This window comes from Macrobrachium nipponense, chromosome 24 (assembly GCF_015104395.2).
Source record: "Macrobrachium nipponense isolate FS-2020 chromosome 24, ASM1510439v2, whole genome shotgun sequence".
NCBI classification, from domain to species: Eukaryota; Metazoa; Arthropoda; class Malacostraca; order Decapoda; family Palaemonidae; genus Macrobrachium; species Macrobrachium nipponense.
In genome coordinates, this window is record NC_061091.1 from 63,380,625 (window position 1) to 63,407,732 (window position 27,108).

The 27,108-nt window shown below is 38.8% G+C and overlaps 1 protein-coding gene across 1 annotated transcript in view; it reads left to right on the forward strand.

Moving 5' to 3' along the window:
- The first annotated feature begins 17,506 nt into the window (after positions 1–17,506).
- LOC135205681 (titin homolog) overlaps positions 17,507–27,108 on the forward strand; it is a 99,650-nt gene continuing 90,048 nt past the window's right edge. Inside the window, exon 1 of the mRNA XM_064236596.1 lies at positions 17,507–18,308. Coding sequence (XP_064092666.1) covers positions 18,236–18,308 — 73 coding nt within the window. The 5' untranslated portion in view covers positions 17,507–18,235. The remainder of the gene's footprint in view (positions 18,309–27,108) is intronic.

The following is a 27,108-nucleotide window of genomic DNA, read 5'->3' on the forward strand; positions in this document are numbered from 1 at the left end:
GATTTCCTAATGGCTCCTATTACTAACATATTTCAACTTCGTCATTTATCTCTATTTTGAAATTGCAGTGAGAGTCTATACGAAGGTACGTATATAGCTTTATGTTTGTCCTTAGACCCGTATTTTGTGTTAAATTACATCCGTTTTTTCCCAGAGATCACTCGCTAGTGGAGAAACTTCCTGGTATTCAGGTAAAAGATAAAAAAAAATTTCTGCTGAATCACCTCTGCTTGAATGACTTTACTGATATTACTTTAGATAGATTATCAGAGAGATTCATCCACGACTGGTTGGGCGGGATTAAAAGTTAGCAACAATAAAAGAAATGCGATATTTATATGTATAGGTTTTTGTGGATTACTATATTAACTTGTTTGCAGCGAGTCAACCGTGTCTAGGGCTTTGTTCGCGGAAATCGTTATATTTCAGAGTGTCGGGAAGGATTAAAATTTCATTTCCCAGCAAAGTCTTTTTACACGCACTAAGACATTCGAGGGTGCATGCTTCTCGAGATTTTGCGTGCAAAGTGCGACTGCGGTTGTGGGAGAATTCTGTTGGGTCATTTGAAACAATGTTACGATTTATGAGACAAATGTATAGTTCCTTTATATAAGTTATTATTTGATTAACTGTCTCATTTTGTTCAAACGGATTTTAATATGTTTGAAGGTTTATAGGATTTCCCTTTGATAAACACGTCTTATTTTGCAGGATGTAAGTTAATATTTTGTATACCCCTAGATGAATCTTACAATTACACTAGATACAGATCAATGTTTTTTATAACTATAGAGGTATCTGTAAACGCTCGCTTATCCAGGACTTCTCATTAGGGAAGTTCGAACAACAGACGGTGAGTCCGTAAATACAGGATATTACGTGTACTAAAGGAATAATCAAGATATTCTAATTTTTACGGCGCGTACAGTCGGGCTTTATCCACCACTACTTATAATAACTTACGTATTAAAAAAAAACGAAAAAACCTGCTCTGATTACTTTATACGGTCGTGTGTTTCATAGGAAAAAATCCTTTTTAATTCAAAAAGATATCGGTATGTATGAACCAACATCGCTTTTCCCCACTCTGCTAGAGTCGCTTATTGTATGGAATTTGCTATGCTTTGAACACTTCGGCAGTTTTTGACTGACCTTGACCGCTTGACTAGGTGACACAGTCACCGAGTTTGCTTGTTTGATTCTGAACGGGCTACTGTTTCTATTTCTTTTGTGAAAATAATTAAGATCCTTCTCTTTATTACCATCGGCAACGTATGGGTGTTTTTAGCATTATGTTGCTGGTTACGTATAAAGCAATGAATGACGAACTATTAGGAACTGAGCGATTACTAATAAGACAAGTTATCACTACTGCATTCAATATTAACTGTTTGTACTTCATTCTTTGCTAAAATTTGAAATAGTGAGGGATCCTGGTCAGCGCATTTAGCCTGATGAAAGTTTTTTACAGACATGTTATTCCTTGCAATCCAGCCATATTTTTAAAGTTAAGTTGAGTCATTGAGGTTCGATATTTTATTTAACTCAAAAAACTCAAGGCTAAAACTGCGAGCGGGACTTTGCAAAGGAGCATTTATTGTCATGACCCGAAATAGTGTTACCTCTAATTTATATAGATTTGTACGGGTGTTCCACTTGTTTTTGTGTGTTTTCTAATCACTACGGTGCTTAACGACCCTATCCATGCATCTGTATAAATACAGACGTCCACTGCGTAAACGCATATTCACTGTTTAATATGATTTGTTACGTAAGGGATTAATAATCACCCAAAATGATAAAATTAACATAGTATATGATTATGATATTTCAGTAGAACTTCTGGAAACAGACACTCAAAGATAAAATCTCGCAGTAGCAATATCTCAATGATGTAGATAATTTCTGTAAAAAAAAAATAAGATTGAGAATGTCTCGTAACTTCAGCCACAGGAATAACGAAATTCGACCTGCAAAGGAAACACTCAAAGTTACTCCAAATGAATAAAAAATTGTACTTAGCTTGCTTTTGTGGGAAGTCACGGTGTTCCGATAACGACACACGGCCTTGGTCCTCCTTCTCTATTTAGCGGATGACCTGGTTTGGCTTCAGTTTCCCCCGTGCGCGTTGTTTCGATGATTCGAGCCCTTGAAAGATCCGATGCTGCAGACGCGTTCGGTTTGTTTCTTGAAGTGCCGGAAACGCTCACTAACGATGTTTTCTTGAATGATTCTAATGAGAGACGAAGCTTTCGTTGCCGTAGGAAAAAGACACGTCGGTTTTGTTTCTTGAAGTTATTCACTAAACGATGATACTAAGTTGGTTGAAGAATCTGTTGCTTTCGTCGTCGTTGAAGAGTTCTTATTGTTTTCTGAAGTCGCTCACTAACGATGATACTAGGTTGCTTGAAGAATCTGCTGCTTCCGTCGTCGTTGACTTCTTATGATACATGATTTATTATTCTGGTTTTTCTTCGTAGGACGTTGTAGAGTTCGTCTGGTACGCTGGCCACCAATATTAGGGCTTGTGCCTTGTATGATAAGGCGCCCTATGAGGTAATGTTAGACTAGCGATAATCTTACGCTAAGTCGGTTGGTATTGCACTTCCATCTTCAATGGAGTGTCTGGGGGTTTGTAGATCATTTACGAAGTCGGTATTATCTTGTTGGTTATTACGACGATGTGTTAAACTCATGGTGAGGAGGTTTTCTTGTAGAAAAAAACTAAGTATAAAAAATTATATATTCTTCTGAAGTTTTACATGGTGAAGATCAGATATGATTGTACAAGTCTTCTAATAACGATAGCTTGATCACTTCTGCCAATGATGATGGCTAATCCTATTCCTCTACATGATAAAGCTTAGGTAAAGAGGTACAGGTCTTCTAATGACGATAGCTAACTCTGTTCTGCCAATGATGATGGCTAATCCTATTCCTCTACATGATAAAGCTTAGGTAAAGAGGTACAGGTCTTCTAATGACGATAGCTAACTCTGTTCTCCTGTCTACCATCTCTGTTACAAGTTATGAAGGAGCAGACAGTAGTTCGAACATATGAACATACATACAAAATGACATAGTTTCATACGAACACACAATCAAATGAGACACGCTACAGATCACGTAGGCCGTTTGAATCATAGGTCGGGTAGTTGTCTCAAGCAGGGAGCTTGACTGTTTCAAAACAAATGAATGACCACAGATGACGGCATGTCAACTTAGCCTACATACTTATTGTATACGTCATCTTTAGCGTCTCTAGTCTGATCACATTCCTGCAAGCAATCTTTTATATATATGGACTAACATTCCATATTTTTATTATGTAAACACTTACATATATATATATATATATATATATATATATATATATATATATATATATATATATATATATATACCCAGATTAGAGAACTTATCCGGAGTGATAGGAAATCTATGAACTGGAAAATATAGCCTATTTATAGTAATAATCAGCTATCTCTGAAAGCGAAATTGCTCGAATTAGTCACTGCCTGCCACGCTTACCAATTAACTGACACTGGTAAGTTAACGAAGTCACGTTCAGAAGAGTTAGACACTTTTCCATTCAGAATATTTGTCCATCTTAAACCGTGATGAACTCGCCTCCTGAATTAATTCTGCTTTGTAAATACAGACGAAAGAAACGAGTTCTAGAGCAGTTTTTTCTTTTACTCTTGCATGTCTCACGGTAATGCGGGTTTGATATACTCGCAGTAACACTTAATTTATTCAAGATCATTCTCGTCTGCGTTGTTTGTGCAATTATTTCAGTGTGCGTGTGTGTGTGTGTGTGTGTGGTGAGAGAGAGAGAGAGAGAGAGAGAGAGAGAGAGAGCACCTTAAATAATTGTTGGTTGTCTGTTACATCAGAGGTATCCGAAAAAATCAGCATAAGGAATCACATACTTTGCTTCTGCGACACATTGAAGTGGAAACGAGTCATATGATTAGTAGTGTAATCAAAGCGGTATTTCTTCTAATATCTGATAAGTTTCTTTGCCATCTGCTCTTTTCGGCTGTAGTGCTCTCTCTTTGTCTTGTGGAACGTACGTAGATAAAGGCTCTTGCTCTTCATATCGCAGTACGTTTTCTGGCGGGTTGAGCATTTTGCCGCCAAAAGTTTAGTCTAGTACCCACTATTTTATATACATTGGTGGCCAAACTGAGGACGAAGGTTTCTTTAAGGGATGTCCTACGGGCAAAAACGTACGCGACTTTAATGTTGTCAACATTGCTACCAATTGTATAGTTTGACTGCAAGATATTATAAAAGCTGCTAATGTGACCACGTAAAAACGTAAGTGCGCCAATTGGCGGCTGTAGACGTGATCTTCTTCCCACGTCATTAATAAAGACGTATGGTGTCACATTTCTTGTAGTCATAGTTATTTAATACGGCTGTGGTTATCTGTCAAACTTTTAATCTTAATTGCCTTCGTTAATTGAACTATTTTTTTTTTATGTTCTATTCTTCCTCGCTTCTTGATTCGTTACGGTAATTTAGTTTTTGAAAATGTTTTCCTCAGAGGTGTGAAGTGGAAGACTAGACTTTTTTTTAAAAAAGTTAGCCTACTCTCCAACTTTCATTTCCGTCGTGCTATCTCAAGACAAACGATCTGTGATATGCATTAACAGGTGCGGACATCAGTTCTTTGGATGTATTTGTTATCGGACAACAGTTTCGTTATTATCTAGTACGCTGTCACTTTCCCCCGTGGTACGTTTCAAGTCTTATCTTCACCGTGTGCGACTGGCACCTTTGTTGGTCCTTATCGCCAAGTCACGGACATGCATCAGGTTATCGTAATCCGATATACGCCGACTGCAGGCTATCGCACTGTAAGTTCGTCGTATTACCCTTTATGTAAATCTGTCATGTAACATGATATGAGGTTTTCGGTAGAGTAAATGCACATTTACATTATTCCTCGGCAAACAGCAGTTCCAGACGGTGGCGTACTTATATATATATATATATATATATATATATATATATATATTATATATATAAATATATATATATATATATCTATATATATATATATATATATATATATATATATATATATATATTTATATATATATATATATATATACTACAGGAAAAATCTCAGGTACAGAAATACTTAGATTCCAACTTCTTTTGTGACCTTTGTGGATGAATTGGTACCGACCTGGCCTGTCATTTGGGAGATTGGGCTTCGATCCTGATGTGACTATATATATTATATTAATTTTCTGTAGGTTGTCGTCTCTAAGTATACATTTGTTACTAATCAAACCTTTTGCCATTATATTTCAAGTATTCCATTTCAAAACCTCTTACTCCACAGATACTACAGAAGCAATACCTTTCAATTGCTTCAACCTTTTCTTTTTTCATTAAACATGCACAATTAACATCCATGAAGGAAAGTTAGCTCAACAATCCCTCTCAATCTAGCTTGATCTCCCATAGACACACTCCATCTCTTCCACATCTTTTACACTCACCAAGCTACCGTTTATATATCAGCTACTCTGTAAATCGTCTCTTCTCTCATCCTAGCACGATCCCTACATTTACAAATTAATGGTTTTCATTCCTCCACCGTCCATATTCACATTCATTGCTCCGTGTCCTGCAATCAAGAAGACACCTGTGACTCCTCATCAACAATTCCTACACAAATAAAAGTTAACATGACTAATCTATGTATTTCTGATGTGATTTTGCAGGGGAGTATGTTGGCTCCAGTAAAAGAAGCCAGATCTCCTACTAAAACAAAGAAGAAGAAGAAGAAGGAGGAGTTCCTCCAATGGTTGGCATCATGTTTCTCCTCACAGGCTCACAGACCGATACCAAGAAGGTGCTTCTGAGGTCCTGTGCATGAAGATGTACGTTGGACCTATAGGCAGCTCTGATTCCCCAGGCTGATGGTGAGCTACCACCACCTTATTCCCGCCTTTTTGACTCGCGCCAGCTCCTATAGAACCTTCCTCCTGGGGTGATTTTTAAGAGGATCATATTCACCGTCCTTTGGTATGGATGAAACACAGGCCCTGGTGATAACTTCTGCTATACCCTTGACCTTTGGGTATTCATGGTCACCTGTGTTAAGCTTTCCTTGCGTTATGTGGAAGTGCAGTACCAAATCGTCAACGGAAGTCTCCGTAAGACATTCAAGAATGCTTTATTAATCTAAATCCTTTGTATTCCTGCGAATTGGTCAGCTTCCAGAATCTCTTTTTCCTCTTGAGAACATTCTTGTGGTGTCGTCTTTTATAGAGTTTTGTGGAAAGTGTTGCCTTTGCTCTCCTTTACTTTATTATGAATTCGTCTGTTATGTGGTGCACCTGCTTGCATTTGATTCTGCGTGACTAAGGTACCTTGTGAAGGCTTTATGCGTCTACGGCTTGATAATACATCATTAAGGTAAAAACTCAGTTTTAATTAAACCCCCGTGAAAATACACTAGAGTATGCAATAATTAATAAAAGATTAAGTAGGTATTATAGTCTATGTAGTAATATATTTATGATATAATGAACTGTGTTTGAATTACCTGCCATTTGAAGACTGAATTGTAGAGAAAAGATACATTTTACAAGTCAAAGAACGATTTTGAAATATATCAATTATTGTTCCCCGTTGAACATTTTCGTAAATCTTATCGAGAAAGGGGACCCTAGATAGGAGTTGTCGATTAACTTCAGAAAGCTGAACACCAGAGGCTGGTCATTGTATCTGGTATTGGCAGGGCCGTTTCTAGTTCATTAGGCGCCCCAGGCAAGAACTCGTTATGGCGACCCCCTTCCCTCCAGGCTGGAAATCATAACATAAACAATTTCGAACACAACTAGCATCTCAAGTTCCACAACAAAACAACATACTTTATTAATAAATCATCTTCACGTATATGTATACACAACAAGGAAAAGTATAGACTCAAAAGTATACAAACTATTTTTGTAAATTTTAATAGAATAACACCATTATAAATTTTTATTGCAAATCCTACCTAAGATAAATTGAAAAAGGAAATCTTGCCAATCTAAAATCATAGAACTCAATGCATATATGTTGAGGGCTATGCTAAAACTATTATATACAAGTTTTCTTCACTGATTTTTCATATTTAAAACCTGACTCTTCTTGACTTTCTTGCAGCAAAATCATCTATAGTGTCATCATACGAAATCTGTTTGGATTATTTTTCTATTAATACTAATTATTGCCAGCCCATTTAGGCACTCCTGTGACATAGTAGACCTTAAATACGTTTTAATGAGCTTAAGTTTAGAGAAGCTTCTCTCTGCAGATGCCACAGTCACAGGTGTAGTGACAGTAATTCTTAATGCCACCCGCATGTTTGGATAGATCTCTTTCAGGCCTTTCTCCTCCAGAAAAACAAGAAGGTCTAATGTTGTCATATTTTGTTTTGGCCATTGTTTTGGAAATGACTGCATCTCTACAATCAGTTCATCATAATTTAAATCAGAATGATCCCCAGATGTGAGTGTATTACACAAATCTTTTGCCTGCTTTTCTAGCTCACTAGATGTCAGGTCAGAGAAGTTTATGAGAACACTGAATTTCTTTGCAACATCACTCAGCATTCCAGTTCTCTCTCTCAGAGATTCAATGGCCATATCCACAACTACATTGAAAAATGAAAACTCCATTTTTTTCAAGGCATCGGTAATAGGTTCATCAGGGGTCTCATAGGAAAACTGCCTTTAGGTAGTTCTGAGTCTTTTCTGCTTTAGAGCAGCTTCCACATTCATCGCCTCACATATCTCTTTGGCAGATGTCTGGGCATCAGCAAACCCAGTGTCTCTGTAGCTAACAAGGGAGGTTTCAGCCTTCTTGAGAATGTTAACAGCTACATCCAGATGCATGCATTGTGATTGCAGAAGTTTATTCACAGTTTGAACTTTTCTAAGGATATCATACCACACCACCGTACAAATAGAGAACCGGTATGATCCCACCTCTTCTGCTAAGGCTTGCGCTTCAATTTTAATAGCTGGATCTGCAGTGCTTGCTCTCACCTCTAAAAGAGCATCTCTCACTTTTGCAGCCTGGAATCTTACAACCTCAACACTGTTGATTCGACTCTCCCACCGTGTGTCTGCCCAGGATTTCAAAGTTGTGTCCACATGTTTTTTTAGGGTCGACCACCTTTGAGTGGAGGCAGAAAAGAGATTAAATAATTTTTGCAGGTAGCCAAAGTAGCTAGCTGCATCTGAGGAGCTCTTTGCTCCATCACACACAACCAGATTAACAGTGTGAGCTCCATATGGCACAAATAAAGCACTGGGGTTTAACTGAAGAAGTCTAGCCTGGACTCCCTTGTTTTTTACTCTCATATTTGCCGCATTGTCATATGACTGTCCTCTGCAGTCTTCAAAGGGGATATTAAGCTCTTCAAGTTTTTTTAGTATGAGTCTTGAGAGGTCTTCTCCTGTTGTCTGCTCAGCCTCAAGGAACCCGATAAAATATTCCTTAATTTGTGCAGTGCCTTCAGCTGTAACTATTCGAATGATCACAGATAATTGCTCCTTGTGACTTAAATTCGATATTAAGAGTAATCCAGGAAAACGTAACATTTAAAATAATAATAAAAATTAATAATAATCTTCTTCTCAGCTTTATCCCTATTTATTCGGGGTCGCCGTTTATAATGAGTCAGGGGTGCCAAAACGTGGAAATGACGTCATAATTATGGATTATTTTAACCTCATTTATGACAGGAATCAACGCAAAATAGCTCCTCCGGTTTTGACCGCGAAAAACTGATGGATGTCCTATCCATTACTATAGATCATTGGTTTATAAGGTATATAACTCCTGGATTTCATTCGAATTTTCAACTCAGAAATATCTCCAAAAAGTGAACTTTGTTTCTTATAAAAACTATAGGCTAGGCTTATGCACACACAACACAGCTGCATACTTACCTCTACTTTGGGCTCATTTTTCCTCTTCCTCCTTTTTTCTTTTCTTGTTTGCTGCACCTGACAGCTTGGACTGCCTCTTCATGATTGATAAAAGCTTGAATGCTTGACAGCTGCGTTGACAACTTAAGAAGACTTAAAAAAAGAAGTAAAGATTGGAGTAAACATGATGCTTAGAACTTAACTAAGGTGGCGTCGCAAACAGGCGGCTATCTTAGTTTTAAAGCTCCTTGATACTGACAACATCTACCTATCCAGTGTTGCCAACTTTTCCGAAACATTAAACACCGTTGCATCAAGTATTAACACTTCCATTATTCATTTATTTTCGCATTTACACTTGTATTTATTTATTTGAATTATTCACGTAAAAATAATACTTCTCTCATTTAATTATATTTTAATTTTGGATGGCAATTTGGCGCCCCCCAAGCAAATGGCGCCCCAGGCGACCGCCTGTGTCGCCTGTGCCTAGAAACGGCCCTGGGTATTGGAGTTGGATTTAAGATTTAGACCAGAAGCCGGTCACTGGGACTTCTCACTCAGCGCTGAAGGGGAAATTGACAGTGAGGTGGTTTGAAAGGCGTCACAGGACGAAAACTTAAAGCGGTTGCACTCTGAAACAATTCTGAGAGTGTGGACAGCATAATGGAAGGAAATCATATGAACGGAGGTACAGTAAAATGGAATAAAAGTGGTTGCAGTACGGGCCGAAGGGACTCTGCAAAAAATGTTGAGTAATGCCTACAGTGCACCGCGTGAGGGTGCACTGATGGCACTAACTCCCTGCGGGGAGGTTATTGCAACTGTAGCAGTTTTACTCTGATCATTTCACTGAATGTAGTTCTTTTACTTTGAGTTCAAGTGTTGATATTTACACTCCTTTTCCATTGATAAATTCTTGTCAATTGCATCAGCAAGGTAGCTTTAACGCCATCCCTCCGTAATTAAGTTGCTCTATTTAAAGAAAATCCCAAGTAACACAAACTTGTCCTGGATAGTCTTGGCGTTCCTGAAGGTTTTAGTAGTCCTATATGATTCATTTCTCAGTCATGTGACTTCTCATCCAACCTTTTACTTTGTTATTAATACTGCATATAATAGACTGTTATGTTCACTTCGCTGGTCAGTTCAGCGCATTACATATACTTCTTGCACTTGATTCAACATGGCGCCTATATAATAGGTAACCACCCTCTACTTTCTATTGACAAATAAAGTTGCAGTAGGTGTGAAACAGGACAATTCAGTTACTTCCTTAGTGTGCCCTGCATGTCATGTGTGTAATATATATATATATATATATATATATATATATATATATATTAATATGTAAACTCAGTGTAGTACGTAGTTACTTTATATTTTCATACTTGTATTCTTTCAGGAGAATCTAAGTTTACTCTTTAACAGAGAGAGAGAGAGAGAGAGAGAGAGAGAGAGAGAGAGAGAGAGAGAGAGAGAGAGAGAGAGAGAGAGAGAGAGTCTGGCCATGTAGTAAAGCATGCGAATGGTATTTACGTATTTTTCAACCTTCAGTGAGTTAAAAGGTTTAAAAATTAATTTGACAAATCAAGTGAGGTACAGCATACTTAATGGTCTCGTTGAGAGAGAGAGAGAGAGAGAGAGAGAGAGAGAGAGCGCAATTTCAAACCGACGTTGAGACCAGACGGGAGCACTGACTGTGCAGTGTGCACTGTTCGCCCGAGAGATATTTTCCCGCCAAAACCAGCCCCCCGAACGTTTCCTCACACTCAAAGCCTCCACTGACGATATCAGCAACGTTTAACATTTCCACCGAGGACATAACGATTTCCGTCGTTTAATTAACCATAAACAAGTTTTGCCGAATTAATTTACTTAGCAAATGGGTTTTACGTCATCGTAATCAGCGGAAATTGTTACAGGAGTTAAAAGCTCGCGAACAATGGGTCGTCATTTAAAGCGCTAAAATAGTCATTTGCAAATTGGGTTATGCTGTATTTATTGGCATAGTTTAATACTTAAATACACACCATTAGCTATTAGATGTATATATATATAGATATGATATATAATGTGTGTGTGTATACATATATAAGAATGTTTGTGGCGTGCGTTAGTTCAATTGTTTAGTAGCTTACGTATATATTTGCTCGACTATATGTGATGTGTATTGGGTAGGTTATATAATGGGTAAGATTTTCACTGGTGTGAGCCATTGTTGGAAAAAAATGTGGTACGCGACGTAAATAAACTGAAATGCTGTGATAGATGTTACGTTTATGAATTGTTTCTCTTGATACTGACATCATTTTCGCAAGCTAGAGCGATGAAAAGATTCCTTTTAATTTTCCCACGAACCGATAGGGGAGGGGGGAGGGGAATCTTTTCGGAAACTCTCCCAGGTATCGTTTGAATAGCAGACATAAGGGCGCCAAATCCACCCTTTACGGTTGCACCTGTCAGTAGACTCTCAATGCCTCCACACTAGGAAACATTGTTTGGAAACAAGGTCCGCAAACTGTTTGCAAGCAATGTTTCCTGTCCAGACTTCAGTTGTCGTCAGGATGCCTGTTGGTCCAGTAGCCTCTGTATTTTATTTGGCAGTTTTATGCACTCGAGGAGGGATAAGAAAAAGAGATGGGCGAGGAAAGTTTTAGAAAAAGGGGTGTCACATACATGCACGTGTACACACACACACACACACACACACACATATATATATATATATATATATATATATAATATATACATGTATAGGTGCATGTGTACATATAAATATCTACATATGCACATCTACAAAGTAAATATGTACATGTACATCATATATGAACATATGTATATGCACATACAGGTGTGTATATGTACATATACATACATATACAATTATATAAGTACGTATTTATATATACATACTTATTTACATATATACGTAAAATATATATGTGAACATTATATGTGTATATATATACACATAAACACTATAAATGTTTTTCATTCTCGATGGGAAACAAATATGCGGTAAAAAAAGTGTTCCCAAACAATGTTTCCTAGTGTGGACAGGCCTTCAGGAAATTCTCTAGCTAATGACCGACGTCCAATGGCAGTATTTGCTTCAGATAAATAAGAATGTGTGTGTTTCGGGATAAAGTACAACCGAGTCTTACGTGGACTTTGATAAATCTAGTTTATGATCCTCTACAGACTTCAGACAGAACAGATGTTTTAGTATTATTATGAATTTAAATTTACGGAACACATGTAGCATATGAATTATGTAAACATTAACGTTCGTTTGGGTCACATCATGTCCACGAATGCCTTTTGACATGTGAATGTTGCCGTATGCTGTGCACTCCATTAATTTTTCCTGTGTATTTTTTTTTCCTTTTTATATATTAGAGAAATCGACCGTGGCGTACTGTGCCTTCATATAAGTGAGAAGTGTTGCTCTTTGACTTTTATTTCGATAATAGTTTACATAAAGGCTTCTAACGTTTGTAAAATAACTTTGTTCAATTTCATTTTTAGTAAGATACTCGAGTGTTCATTGCGGCCAGAACGCGGCGCTTTGTGGTCTGCTGCCTGATTTTCGAAACTTGACTGCATTTCCAGGTTCGAATAGAACTTTCCCTCTTTGAAGCACTGATACATCACTTCCTTGGCTGTTGAACCTTTGCCGCCTCTTGCCGTGCTGCTTTCTTCCCTGTTATAGTTTTATGGCCAATAATTCTGACTGTTGGAAAACCGGAACACTATGTCTCAACTGTTGGGCTGTCTTTTAAAACGATCACAAACAATCACTAACAAATAAATCAAACCGGGAGGTGAAGTAATCAGCCATGGCATTTGTAACAGTCTGCAGCAATCTTGCCCCAAGACCGAACGGCATCACCCAGAGCCAGAGGCCAGTGTCGTCTGGAACACAGTCACAGGCCAGTCATCGAGTCCTCTGGAACACAATCAAAGGCCAGTCATCGAAAGAAACGCCTGGCAGCTGAACTGAGTCTAGACCGTGGTTAGGAGGAGGAAGAGGAGCAATCGTCGAATTGCCCCATGAGAGAAGCAGTATGTGAGCCGTTCAGCCTAAACTAGGAAGCCAGTGTAAAATCGACGATGAGCCGACGACTTAGTTAAAACAAGAAACGTAGCCATAAAGCCAATGCAACGAGCGATGGATTCCCGTCACTAATTATGGGGGGAAGTCATTAAAGAGAAAAGCAGTGAAAGCACCATGCCACCATTAATAGCAAGCAACAAGCACTTCATGAACAACTTTCATGCGCTTTGACTCCCATCATCTTGCACGGACAACGCTGTCAGATTCCTAATCAGCTGTTACTGTGTCTGGTAAGCTAAATGTACCCATTCCTGTGTGCCCAGGATGCCAACAGAGCTACCGCTAAAAACAGAACAGGATACGGTTTGATCATCAAAGACGTGCATCTTCCATCTCAGCACCGGGACTGCTCACTGTTAGCGATTTTTAAGGAAACTACATATTATTCAAAGTTCACGTCTTGGCCACGGCTACCTATACATGTAGTCTTGTCTCGATCCCCCATTTTTAGCAGAAGAGAAAGAAGAAATTTGTGGTTATCACTTCTGCAACTGAACAAACTCGAAATTTGGACAAAAGAAAGAATTCCAAAGATAGTGTTTGTGACGGAATAGACTCTATATTCCGTGAGGCCACAAAACTCTTGGTAATCAGGAGCTCGCCAAACGATGTTCTGAATCAAATGGAATTTTAAGTTGCTCTCTCTCTCTCTCGTTCTTTGACACAAAATACGATTTCTGTTTTACTTTTTCTTTCTGTTTGAAGAGAAATCTTACTTTGCTGCAAGAGAATGCGGGTTTATTATTATGATTATAAGAAAAATGATGGAAATGACATTGTAGTTCCAAGTTCCATCGTAGTGTTAAATCACGATTTTGCAATAAACACATTTTTATATGTTTATATATATATATTTAAAAAATATATATATATATATATATATATATTAGAAAGAGATGAATGTGTATATATTCACTTCATTCGAGATGCCTCTCTGGTAGGCTAATTAAATGTTACACTGTATTATTAGCATGTAATTCAAGCCCGCCACATTTCTACTCTTCCTGATAGCTAACGTTAACTTACTTTCTCTGGTATTCCTCCTTCGCTCTATCATTCGCCATTCCTTTTTCTCTGTCTCCTCCCCCCCGTCCCCGACCTCCCAAGTCCTACTCCTACCCTGTCCTCCCCTCCCACCACCACCCATGCCAAATCCATGAGACACCAGCCTCCCTCCCACCCCAACCCTCTCCACCTCTCTTCATCAAAACCGGGATGTTTCACCTCTGTATAGTCTTCCCAAGTTCTGACGCAATTGTAGAATTATTCAATGTCGGCCATCCTCTTGGCTTATGGAAGCGGATTGGGTAAACTAATACATGAACACAAACCTTTTTCCACTTACAGCTATTACAGACAAATGTATGTGTATATTCAGATATGTATGTATCGCAATTTATGGAATACCAAATCTACACTACATCTCTCCACCTTCCAACATATTGTATGTTGCAACCTAACTTTTGCCGCGATAAAAGAAGAAAAAACGATTGCAAATGGCAGTGGTTTCTCCCATAAAAAAAAGTCGTCCATGGGAATATAACATGTTATGCACAAAACGGTCTTTACGAAAAGAAAGCGTTCGTTCTTTAGCGCCAACAAATAGAGTTGCATCACCAGTTAGAATCACTTGCATGCAATTTTAATGTTATGGGGTTGTAACGTCATCAGACTATTAAAGGTGAGCGGTAGAAGAAGAGAGGACTGCTGCCTCTCCGATGTTATGTAAGAACGTTCCCGACGCATAGAGGGCCTGCCTTGTGTGCGTGTGTGTATGTGTGTGCGTGCGTGTTTATGTGCCTCCAAACTCTCCTGGTCTGAGTAAGCGATTCCCTCTCCTCCTCTCTCACTCACTCACTCACTCTCTCTCCTTCACTCACTCAACCACCCTCACCCCACGGGTAGCAGAGTATTAGTTCTGCGAGCGTCTCAGAATTGAAGAAGTCGCTTATTTATTTTAGTGTCGCGATATATAACATTACAGCTATAGCGGCAACTAGACCCAATTTTCCGAAAGAGAAAGGAGACTGTCGGATGGTGATTTTTTACAAAGTCGTTCGTGTCTTCTTGTATAAAACAACGTATACAGAAGGTCCGACCTCCAAGCACCGGTAGAAAGGGTCTGGAACGCTACATTATTGGGAGGGGGATATGACTCGGGGTCGGGGTGTTGGTGGCGTTGAGACTGCACTAATGTACCTCTCTGGTTTCTCCAAAAACTTGCTAAAAGCTTCACGTCGATAGAGCAAATACTTGACGAGGATAGTTGTACGCAATATTATGATACTTATATACTTAGTTTTGAATGAGGACTAATTTCGTTATGCAACACTGCACGGGGTTGCTAGGTATGGGTTAGGAGGAGGACCTTCCCAACGAGGAATGTGTCATTTGCAGTAAAAAGCGCCGTTGGTACATTAGGCGGAGCGTCATGAAACGTCCGAAGTTAAGTCCATTTGAATTGACATAAACTCAACAAGCAGGTGAAGCAGAAATCGCAAAAGTTTTTGGTGGCAGTTGTACCATCGGAAACACCTGGTATATTACCAGACATACACGGCCTCACCCTACCACCATCATTGTTAAACAAAGGCTGCATGAGGCTGTTCCCATCTGCCTCGACAGCAACACTACGTCCCTCGTCCCCACCACCCCCACAGCCTCTGTTGCTGTGCCTATGTGTGTTTGCTGTGCCTATCCCGTGTACCCTCTCAACATGCGCTGTAAACATTGCTGGAATAGGAGAAAAAACCTTATGCTCAAAATATTTACGTCTACAAAGCTTCGATTTCGAGAAATTTCTTATGGTATTGTCGAAAATCTCATAGAGGAGACACACAAGTATTAGTTTATTGTTGTATCTTGTAAATAGACAGACGCAAACCTAACCCAACAACAAAATTGGTTCGTGACTAAAGATATGGAGCGGTAAAATTTGCCTACACTTCGGCATCATAATACCAGCGTTCCTCGAACCCCGGTACAATGAATTTTACCAACTGTATTGACATGTGTAATTCCAAAAGGGTAGTGCATGCAATAGTTACAGCACATGACAAATAGCGAACATCACCAGTATTATCTCTTTGTGATATATTTGCATTTATAGAAATACGCTCGTTTCATAAAAGGGTATTTTTAAAACTAGGGTTCACTGTAAACAAGAAAACGCCATTTAGAACCAAACTCTTGGCATAATTATTTAATAAAAAATAGATTAACAGCTTTTCATGGGCTCAGCACTAAAGCATCCATGTTAAGACATAGTAGGCAACGAACGAGGAGAACAATTTCATAAGGTTACAGTTGGAGTATTATATCGGGGTCGCTAGCCTGACATGCGAACCTCGACAATCTAACCTTCCATGTTTTAGGTTTTTATCGTATCTGCATAAATGTTCCTGACAGGCGCTTCCGTGCTTGCTTCTGAGTGGTGCCATAAGTATATTGTAACTGGCACTTTCTCCAAAAAAGGGAAAAGTACAAAAGTCCAGTGTATCAAGGTTTGGGGAAGTTTTCTCAAAATATCACATACGTTTTCAGTAAATTTCGTTACAGTTAAAACAAGATGAATTTGCACTGAAATCGGTTATCTCTCATGAAATAAAGCTAGCTCAGTTAACAGAACTACTGACCTTATCCAAAATAACTACTAATAAACAAGTGGCCCCGTGACACAATATTCTTCAGTCGACTGAAAGTGAATGATAATGGTTTTGTTGGAGATGTTAGTTACTGGTGCCTGACAGCCAATTCGCGCGCTTTTCCCTATTTTTCGTGCTTTAGCTAAAATGATTATATTTGTTTTTTGCCACTCAATCGATATCTACTTAACGTTAAATCTACGTGTGTATGGGATAACTTAATGCATATTGCTCTGACGAGGGGGGAAATGATTTTGTGGGTCGACTGGAAACTGTGCTAATATAATGCACTCCTTGTAACTAAAATAGGTCACTAGTGTATTAAAATCGCAGAATGGTAAACTACTCGAGTCGCTTCAAGCCCCTAGTCTTTAAAGTATTCCCCAGGACACCTTTTTTGTTTTCTCTCTCTCTCTGGTACTTATTAAATACATATACACAGCATAGTAAAGAAATGTAAGATATGTCTTAAAATTCCGTATGTTGCTGAGAACAAAGTTAACCGCAAGAGAATGTTCGAGGACTGCCGTGATAGCAAAGCCGATCTGCTAAGACCGTTCGCAGTGACATGCAGTTGACTCGCAAGTGGGCTAGAAACTCAGACATGAACCAGGGAAAGGCGTGCACAAACCCCTCAACCCCTTGGACGCCGCAGGGGTGTCCTGTTACAGAACTCTGGAACAAACCTCAGGAAACCCCACATACGTACCCGTATTTCGCTCTGGTCATGTTCAACTGTTAAAGAGCAATGTATCTTTCGATAAAACCGATTCTAGCTGTGTGCAGGAGGATAAAATCAAACAAATATATCATCAACAACAAATATAGCCGTGTAATACGGAATGCACGACGAGCTGTCATTTCATATCATCTGGCGATAAGGCCAAAGACGTGAATATGAATTACGTCTAAGCTTAAAAAGACAAAATGGCCGTGGTTCGTGGTGTAGCACGTCCTTCCTCTGGACCACTTCGCCCCACACTCGCATTTTCCACAGTTCCACAACTCCCGCTCGGTGCAAGTTTGTCGAGTACCCATCCGACGGTGCTTTAGAAATAGATGGAAATGGTACTTAGGAGCTACGATGTGCGTGATTAATATTTATTCGTTCGTTTAAACGTTATAATAACAATTTTGAGATACGATTGACGACCATCCAGGTCCAAAAGTGTGAAAATAACCTTTGAGTCGAGCACCAAAACTTTGAAATCGAGCCTTGGCTGTTTACCAACAGATGGCGGCAGTGAGTGAATAGTGTTCCAAGGGAAGGCTGTATGTGTTTGCTCCTCGATTATCGTTGTTTAATATGCTCGTAGTGTAAGGGAAACCATCGTACAGTGATATGTGACGAGGAATTGCCCCGTGGTGTTATCATGAACGACGAGAAGGAAGAAGAAAGTGTGAAATTAGGCGGAATTTGACAAAGGCCAACGTTAGTAAGCCTAACAACAACAGCAGCAGCGGTGGGGACCTCTTGGTTCAATGAGTGTACACCAACACAAACTTGTATTGGTGTCCGGACGATGGTTTCTCCCTCTAAAAAGAAGAGGCAGATAAAGGGAAGAGTGACGCCAGCCTTCAAAAGTGATCGCAAAGGTAATTGGAGCCGTTGTTCCGGCCGGTTAATAAGATTCACTCGGGTTTGGCAGATCGGGGAAGGCGAAGTCGAGGGCGGTGGAGCTGGTGAGGGATGATGATGATAGTGGCTGACGCTCAGCCAACACCCGTCCTCTCTCTCTCTCTCTTTCTCTCTCGCTCTTTCTCTTTCTCTCTCGCTCTCCCTCACTGCCGCTCACAAACACACACGCTCTCTGATCAATACACCCTCACCTCCGGCCTTCTCTCACTTCTCTTAACTAAGTATTTGACCCACTCCTGAAGGTGTCGTCAGAACTAGCTGGGCAATCATGAACCTCGGCTGAAGAAGGGATGGAGGTGGGTGGCCAGCCAGTAGTGGCCCTCCTCCTCCTCTTGCTCCTTCCTCCAGCGGCCTCATCCTCCTCCTCATCCTCCTCCTCATCCTCCTCCTCATCCTCCTCCTCCTCCTCCTCCTCATCTCTGCTGGTGGCCAACACTGTCACTCATTCTGGGAGGGCACAGCCATTTTTATCCTGCACCTTCACTCCCAGCATATGGCATGGCCAGAGGGAACACTTGTCTCCCCCGGGATCCCCAAAGTGTCACCCTCCAAGGAACCTCTGGGGGAATAACAGTTTCTCCCATTTCTGGTGTGGCCAGTCTATTTTGGTAGGGCATACCTAAGTAGCTACCTAGTACTCATACAACAAAAATTTTGAAGTGTGTGTCTTGGGCCTAAGCAGTTGCTTAATTGATTTTTTCACCCATGCAGGCTGATTTTTTCAGAATTTCATATCGCTCGCTTCTTTCATTTCAGCTTGTGTCATTTGGCTGGTCAGAAATATCTTTTTACAAGAATATTTTGAGATGTCATTTTTTTTTATTATGGGGGTTAGGGCAGTCAGTTTTGATCATCACTACGGTTTGGGTGGTCTAATTCATGTAAAACAATATATGGTTGACCTTGCACTGTATGTCATACAAGCATACTTGTATAATGTTTCGGCAGAAGTATTTGTGCGTAAAAAAGCGAAGTGGCTGCATTGTGGTTTTCACGTTTAACAGATTTCTGTAAGATATAAATAGATAATATTCCTGCTTCTGCATGGAGTGTAACCTAGGCAATGTGGAATGTTTTATTGTAGTAGGCTAGGAAGTAAATCAGAGCTATGATAGGTTATTCTGAAGTCGGGTGCTTTACAAGCAAATGTATTGATAAGAGCTTAATTTGCTTTCAGTACTTTGAAAGAGCTAACCAGGTTCAATCATATGTTTTAAAGGATTTTACCAATCATATCGATGAAGGTCGTGTTGAAATCTTTCCTGGACTGTCAGTTTGTCTGAGCTATAAATTTGAACCTTAATGCACTTGTCATCCTTCAGCTGTAGTGCTGTTTGTCGTGTTGTGACGACATTTGACGTTCACAGAAAAAGTGTTCATGCTAGCTAGCAGTGGTTGCAAAATCATTAACAAAGTCCTGGCAAAATGAAGTGTTTGAGAACAGGGCAGTGGGATACAGTATCGAAATTGGTCCATTTCATTGATTAGGTATTTTGTAAACATTGATGATTGTACTGATTGGTTGGTCTGCTTTTTCTCTGTCAGGTAATCATTTTGTTACCTACTATTAGAAAAATTTAATACATTATATGCTTAAGTTGTTTTTTAACTGTTTGACTACCTAAGCTATAAATTTGAAGTTTAATACTTGTGTCATGTGTCAGTTTTAGTGCTACTTGCTGATAGTATTTTGATAGTTCAAACATAGAATAAGGAAAACTGAAAGTGTGTTTACTTACGTCGTTTAATAGTTTTATCACAAAAAGTGCATATAGTCATGAAAATGCAATAATTAGTTGTTATTTCTCAGTGAAAATTCTGCGAATAGGCGAAATTTCTGCTGATAATGCCTATATATGTCCAGAGAGACCCCTACGAATAGGTGAGTCCACGAATCTTGAGAATGCAAATAAAGGGGATTTACTGTGTGTTAAATTGTAAAATGAACTGTGATCAATCTCATAAATATTATTAGGAACTCATGACAAGATGTTGAAAGGTGCGTATCCTCTGTAGTAAAACTTTGCACAAATATGGCAGCATATCACACAGCACAGTGAGCCGAATAAAGTCTGTGAGTTATTGGGAGTCCTAACCAGTTTTGTACAGTTATCCAGCATTTACTAAAGTTTCAGTCCATTTAAAGTTGTTGAATTGTTGTCAGTTTGTTTGTATATAGTACTGTGTATGCAGGAAGTCAATGACATTTATTTTTATGACATGTACTGCAGTGTGGACACACTTAGGTGTTTAAGGAGAGCACTCACTTGATCTCCAGTGTTTTGTCATCATGAACAAAATCATTCATCAAAATGTTGGTGTTGTTTGTAATAGATGATCAGTCTATTAATTTGCGTTATTTTAGGCTACAGTAGTTCTATGTTGCAATGTAATTTTTTAACTTCTGTAAGCAGCTGTTCATTGGAATATATGTTTAATCTTGCTCCTTTGCTTATTCTTTTGTCATTTGGTTTGGCCAGTGAAGGAGGGTCATAAGCACCCAAAAAGTTTTTCCCTAGAAAATCCTAAGTTGTCAACCTGTGCCACAGCTCACATGCTACAATGAGCAGAAAACGTCAATGATAAATAGTTCATATAATTGGTAGTAAATATCGTAAGGCAAGTTTTACTGTAGGGTGCATGTCTTGCAGTACATAGGCTTTGTGACTCACTGAAAACACATACATCATCCTCAGATTCCATATTGAGAGTTTTGGTTATTGAATGTAATTAGTATAAAATTCACCATGGGTTAAAAAAAAAAAACCGCAAGTTTAAAATTGGCGAATTGCGTCCATGTTCATGAGATGGAACAGAAAGAACATGAGTGAGAGCTAAGGAGGCACTTCATGGCTAATGTGAGCCATGTCATGTGAATCGCCTTTGAATTTTGCACTGCTAATGGATTTTTCAGGTCTGCATTCCCATCAGTGAGATAGAATTATTTATTCATACTGATAATGACTTGCAACTTTATCAAAAATTTCATTTTGCTGTAGTTTCCCTATCATGTGCTAGGGGTAGGTTAGAGAAATGGTCATATTTATTAGAAGAGAACTCAGGACATCACTGTTGACAAATCTGTTATGCAGTCCATTTGTGTGTGAAATGGCCTCTAAGTGTGGATAAAATGTTTGTTGTAGTGTCTATCGTTTACAAATTAATCTGAACTCTCAGCTAAACATCATTTGTACTACCAAGTTTAGGACATTACCTCGCGGGAACTCCCATTTTCATCATTGATGTTATGATGATGTTGACATTCTGATGTGTAAATTGTCAGTTTTTCTTTTGTTTGCAATCATGTAATTGAAATGCATACTAATACTATCTACAACCATCCTTTGCCATATAATGTTTACTTTTTGTTATTGTGCTCTTTATGTCATTTGATCTTATCCGTGAAGAGGCCACTAGTTGTTGGTAAAATAGTTTGAAACTGTGTGTGGGGTTTGTCATAATTTTTTTAGTTGTATGTTGTTTACTATGAGAGTAAATTAGTGACCAGGATGTGCACGACCTGCATTCCCTAGATCTTAAAGCTAGACCCCTTAACCTTAAAAATTCGGGTAGGCAACCCTAAACAAAAAATTTGGTAGGCAACCTTAAACCTGGAAAATATGAATAGGCAGTCTAAACCTGCACAGTTTGAGTAGGTGACCTTGAACTTTTGGAAATATGGACAGCTGTAATCTCCATTGAAATGTTGTCATGGAGCAGACTGTGAAAAAGCAGTAAAGTGATTGCTGCTGTCCATGGCTTAGATTGGTTATCATATTCATGCATATGAAAGCAAAGGAAGGTTCTTGTAAAATAGGCTGCTGTTAGACTGATGCTAATCCATATTACCAATTTGTCTTCCAGGATTAGTAGTGGCAGTTGTACCTTCCTTCCAGTCACCCTTTAAAAATAGTACTTTGCTTTAATGAATCAATTAAATTTGACATGGACAGTTTGTATTCTCTGATTAAATGCCATTCAGCATTTATTAACATAAGTTAGTTTTAAAATACAATAGTGTATGTGAAGTTTTACTTTTAGTCAAGCCTATTTGGTTTTTGTGTTGCTGTATTGCTATGAAAAATTGTCCACTAAATTTCACAAAATGCAATATACTGCTGGTACTCTAATTTTTTTAAGTTTTCCTAGTTTTTACTTTGATATTTAACTTTAACTAAAATTGGAAATTTAGAATTGTAAGAGTTAATGCTTTTGAAAATGGTAATAAGGTCAACTATTTGTAATATATTGTTTCACTTTGTGTAGGTCTTTGTGACAACCAAGAGTACTGTTATCTTATTTTTCCAGTCAGATAAATACTATAAAGCTAATTGAAAATTATGAGTATATACTGTGATTTTGACCGTAACCATTACCTTTCGATAGTGGACTAGGGGCCCTAGGTTTGGTTAGGGTGAGATACTGCATGTTGAATTTTTGGGGAAAGTAGGTATGCCTGATTGGCAAAACTAAATGGCAGTGTTGATGAATTGACCTCTCTTGCAGTATGTTATGTTGATCCCTTTACTAGAACATATAAGAGGATTGTACTTTTTAAATAGCTCTCAACATGCAGAAAGTCTTATTGTACACAAGTAAGGTTTAGTATATACATTAAGTGGGAATGAGATAGTTTTCCCATTGAAATCCTATTACTTTACTCTCGTTATAACTTAACGGTAAAGTATTGTTATGAAAGCTATTGGCTGCTTAGTAAATTTTAAATTGAAAGTTGAATGTGTATTCCAGCCCTTAGAGGTGTGCCAATCGGAATTTCAAGTAGTGATCAAAATTGAGTTATTGACTTTTGGACTATATTATGTATGTATAGATAAACATATCCTGAAGCATTATTGCTAACAAAAAAAAAAGTTTATTGGTTTTTGACAATGTTGTTCATTGCTTATATGGCACTGTGAGCGACGAATTGTCGCAAAACTTGTCAAAACATTTTTTAGTCCTGTTTGTTCGAAATCAATAAACTTTTGGCACCCACTAAAATATCCCAGTCTCTGTGGCAGTAGCGTCTTGGGACTCATAAAAGTGGCACCATAGATGTACTGAGCCTGACGATTGACATAGTATGTTGTTTTGTATTTCTTGACTCAGTTATGTATTGACTTTTTATATTTAAGCCATTCTAGAGGGCTTGCAAGAATCTCCCCACACCAGGAACTCCTCACAGGGCACCCATGGGTATGTTAACGGTCATTCCCTCGTATAATACGGCACTCGTCCTTTCTGTCTTTCCCTCGCTTATACATTGCATATAGTATACCGTTTTTCTACTCTGTTGGCCTTTTTATGCGTAGCACATGTGTGCGTGTATTCGCCCGTTTATCGATGTCTCCCGCTCGGTATTGCAATGTCACACTGACTTTTTTCGCTATCTTCCACTTGTTACTTAGGCACTAATTATGCGAAGACAGGCACAATTTTTTGCTTCAACGTATCACTTCGCCATCTGCCTTTTTGTATTTTTGTTTCATATGCCTGCTCCATCGCGTATTTTCAGATCGTAGACACCGAACAATTAGTCACCAAATCTGCACCTCGCAAGACCCACAGATCTCTATATTTAATGTTAATTAGCGCTTCGCAGCGTACCCCACACCTGACACTAAAATTATGACCCCGACCTGGGCCGCATTGGTCTCTTAAATTACTGAGAGACATGGAGAAATCAAACGCTCAATGATTATTTAACACCGGACTTATATTCTAATGAAGTTACACAAGGGCCCGAGTGAGATTAAAACTAAATTCTATAGAAACCCAAGTTTCGGACCGAGGACGGAAACCGGCGGAGGGAACAAGGGTGTGTCGCACATCCACCCTAATGCTTGACTGACGCCTCACTGCCTTGACCCTCAAGGGGACACCTTGGTTTCCTCTCTTTCCTCTAGTACCCCACAAACCCCCTGATATTTTCCCTCCTAGATGTGATTGGCTCTAGCACCTCTCCTTAGGTCTATTGACCAATGGGTGCCAATATAGGTGACGCTCAAAACCAACAAACTTTTTGGGGCGTGCTGGGAGGAGGTGACGCTCTTTTTAATCTGAGAGAGAATGACCGTTTACATACCCATGGGCGCCCTGTGAAGAGTTCCTGGCTTGGGGAGATTCTTGCAAACCCTCTAGAATGGCTTATATTTCTTGACTTATTTTTACAGTAAAATAACCACAACATGTATATCAATGTGCTATAAGCAAATATACACCGACATGCAAATGAATATAGCAATCTTCCTCATCACCATTCATGTGTACGAAATTTATCTTCAGTGAAATGATTTACAAGTCAGTTTAGTACAGGCAGTCCCCAGTTATCGGCGGGGTTCCATTCTTGGAGGGATTCCGCTCTTGGAGGGGTGCTGAAAAGCGAAACTGGCATTAACCGGAACTTAGCAATTGATGGTGCTGAGTTTTGGTTAATGGCACCTCTGATAGGTATGTAATGGTGCCATAACTCTATTCGAAACTTGCAGCGTTATGGCACCATAAATCACCGATTTTATGGCACGAGACAAGCCTTAAAACTGGATCGCCATTAACCGAGACCACCAATAACTGGGGTCTGCCCATATGTTGTTTGACAAGATAAAGGATATCTATTGTACAGGGTGTCTATTCACAAATAAAAGAAATATCTAAGTATATGGCAACATTTCTTTTGGGCATGCCAAGTAGTGCCATGGTGTAAGCGTGAGTCCAGCCATGCCTTCCAGCTTTTTAGTGCATTTCTGAGTACCATTTTTTTTTTTTTTTTTTTTTTTTTTTTTTACATAAAAGGAGCAAAGAAGAGATTTATTATAAGAGACATAGTATATAAAAACTATATGTCCTATGAGAATTGAGAAGACAAAAGAATCAGAACAAAAGGCAAGTCTTCATTGAAGAAATGTCTCGAATGTCTATCACCAAAGGTGAAACCAAGCATGGATCACTTTGCTTCCCATCTGACTGTTTTGTAAGTTTGAGGGGATGTTTCTTATATGAAGAATTACATTTACTGCAAAAATCAGCTGTTTTCTCAAAACTCACATTTTTAAAACCTTAAAGGACAGTTCTTTGAACCACAGATGATAAAACTTTAACAGCATGTATGATCACTATATCTTTACTTTGACACCAGGAAAAGTGTTTTTGATTGCAACTTTTTTTTTATATACCTATATGATTTTTGTTTTTCCTTGCAAAATTTGCCAACTTAGAGGTACTGATGCAGGCATTTTCAGTGTTAGTTGTTTAATAGTTGTTAAAACTTTGAAGCAAATCCCCTTCAAACATAGGTAGCTAAGGTCACCAACTTTATACGTAATGGGGCCATATAGCTTCCGTGTACTCCTTAATACCATTTATAATTTTGTTGTAGGTAACAAGTTTCCTTTTGTGGATAATTCTGAGTTCACGGTGATTTGTGTGTGTATTTTTAATTTTCTATTTGTACAAGTACCAGTTAAAGTTTTGCTTTCTTTTGGTTGTGAATTCAGTAATTTAAATCCTAAATTATTTATACTTATAGATGACTACTTGTATACAGCAGTTGGTCTTTTTCATTTTTATTAAAGTTTTTTTTTAAAGTTGGCCGCTTATTAGGGATCTGTAACAACTGTGATCCCATGTAGAATCAGCTACCTTTTCTTGAGGCAGGAATGTATGAGAATTGTCGTTTCCTGCACCATCGTCACAGGATGTTGGCAGTTACATAACTTTGGGTAGGATGATCTCAGTGGGTTCGCAATATTGGGTGGAGTTTCAGTTGTCAGTGTTTGGTTTTCAGTATGGTAGCTATGTTCATTCATTGGCAATTAACATACATACTTTCTTATTAGAGCTATTAACGGTTTATTCTTAATCCGATTTCTCTATGTACTACTTATCGCATGCTAGCAGGAAGTGGGCATGGCTCACGTCAACAAACATGGGCTTGAGAAGTGAATCGGTCATCCTCTTGGCTGAGGTGCTAGCAATAGGTGCTTCTTGCTGGAACTGAAAGCTGTGGGCTCCTTAGTAGCAGATGAGATCCTGGAAAAACATCTCATGCATGTTCTCTTGTTAGTAAAGAGTAAAGAGAGGTTGTTCTGGTGTGTCTTTCACAACAGCTCTGGTGAACACACCTGGCCTCCTTTGTATGTTGTATGGGAGTTAAGAATTATGATCCAAAATAGATACAAATCAGTTACAAGCTCGCCAAAGAAGACCCTTAGAAGTAGGCCAACACATTTTAACACTTGAATTGTGGGTGAAGATAGTCCAAATAACCAAAGATTGGGCATAATGCGCCCCCCCCCCCCCCCCCCATCAGTTTCATTGCTACTCCACCAGATCAAAACACTAGTACATATATGTATATCATAAAAACAAAAGCCATAGTTTACCTGGGACAAAATGTAAAAAAAAAGTATGCCTAAAATATGCATAGATGAAATGATACTAATCTATTTGTAATTACTGCATATATTGTTAAACATGAATTTGGAAATTAATATAATGATTAAGGCAAAAATAAATGAGCAAAAACACAATATGCAGTTTCCCAATTTAAGCCGGATGGTCAGAAACCTGATCCTGTAGTAAGCTCTCTCTCTCTCTCTCTCTCTCTCTCTCTCTCTCTCTCTCTCTCTCTCTCTCTCTCTCTCTCTCAGTTACTTTATTTCTTGATATTGACTTTCCATAGTGTATCCATGAGTTCAGGCATTGCTCAAGATCCTTGACAGTGAGTTCTGTTGTCGACACTGCTGGAATGTGAATGTG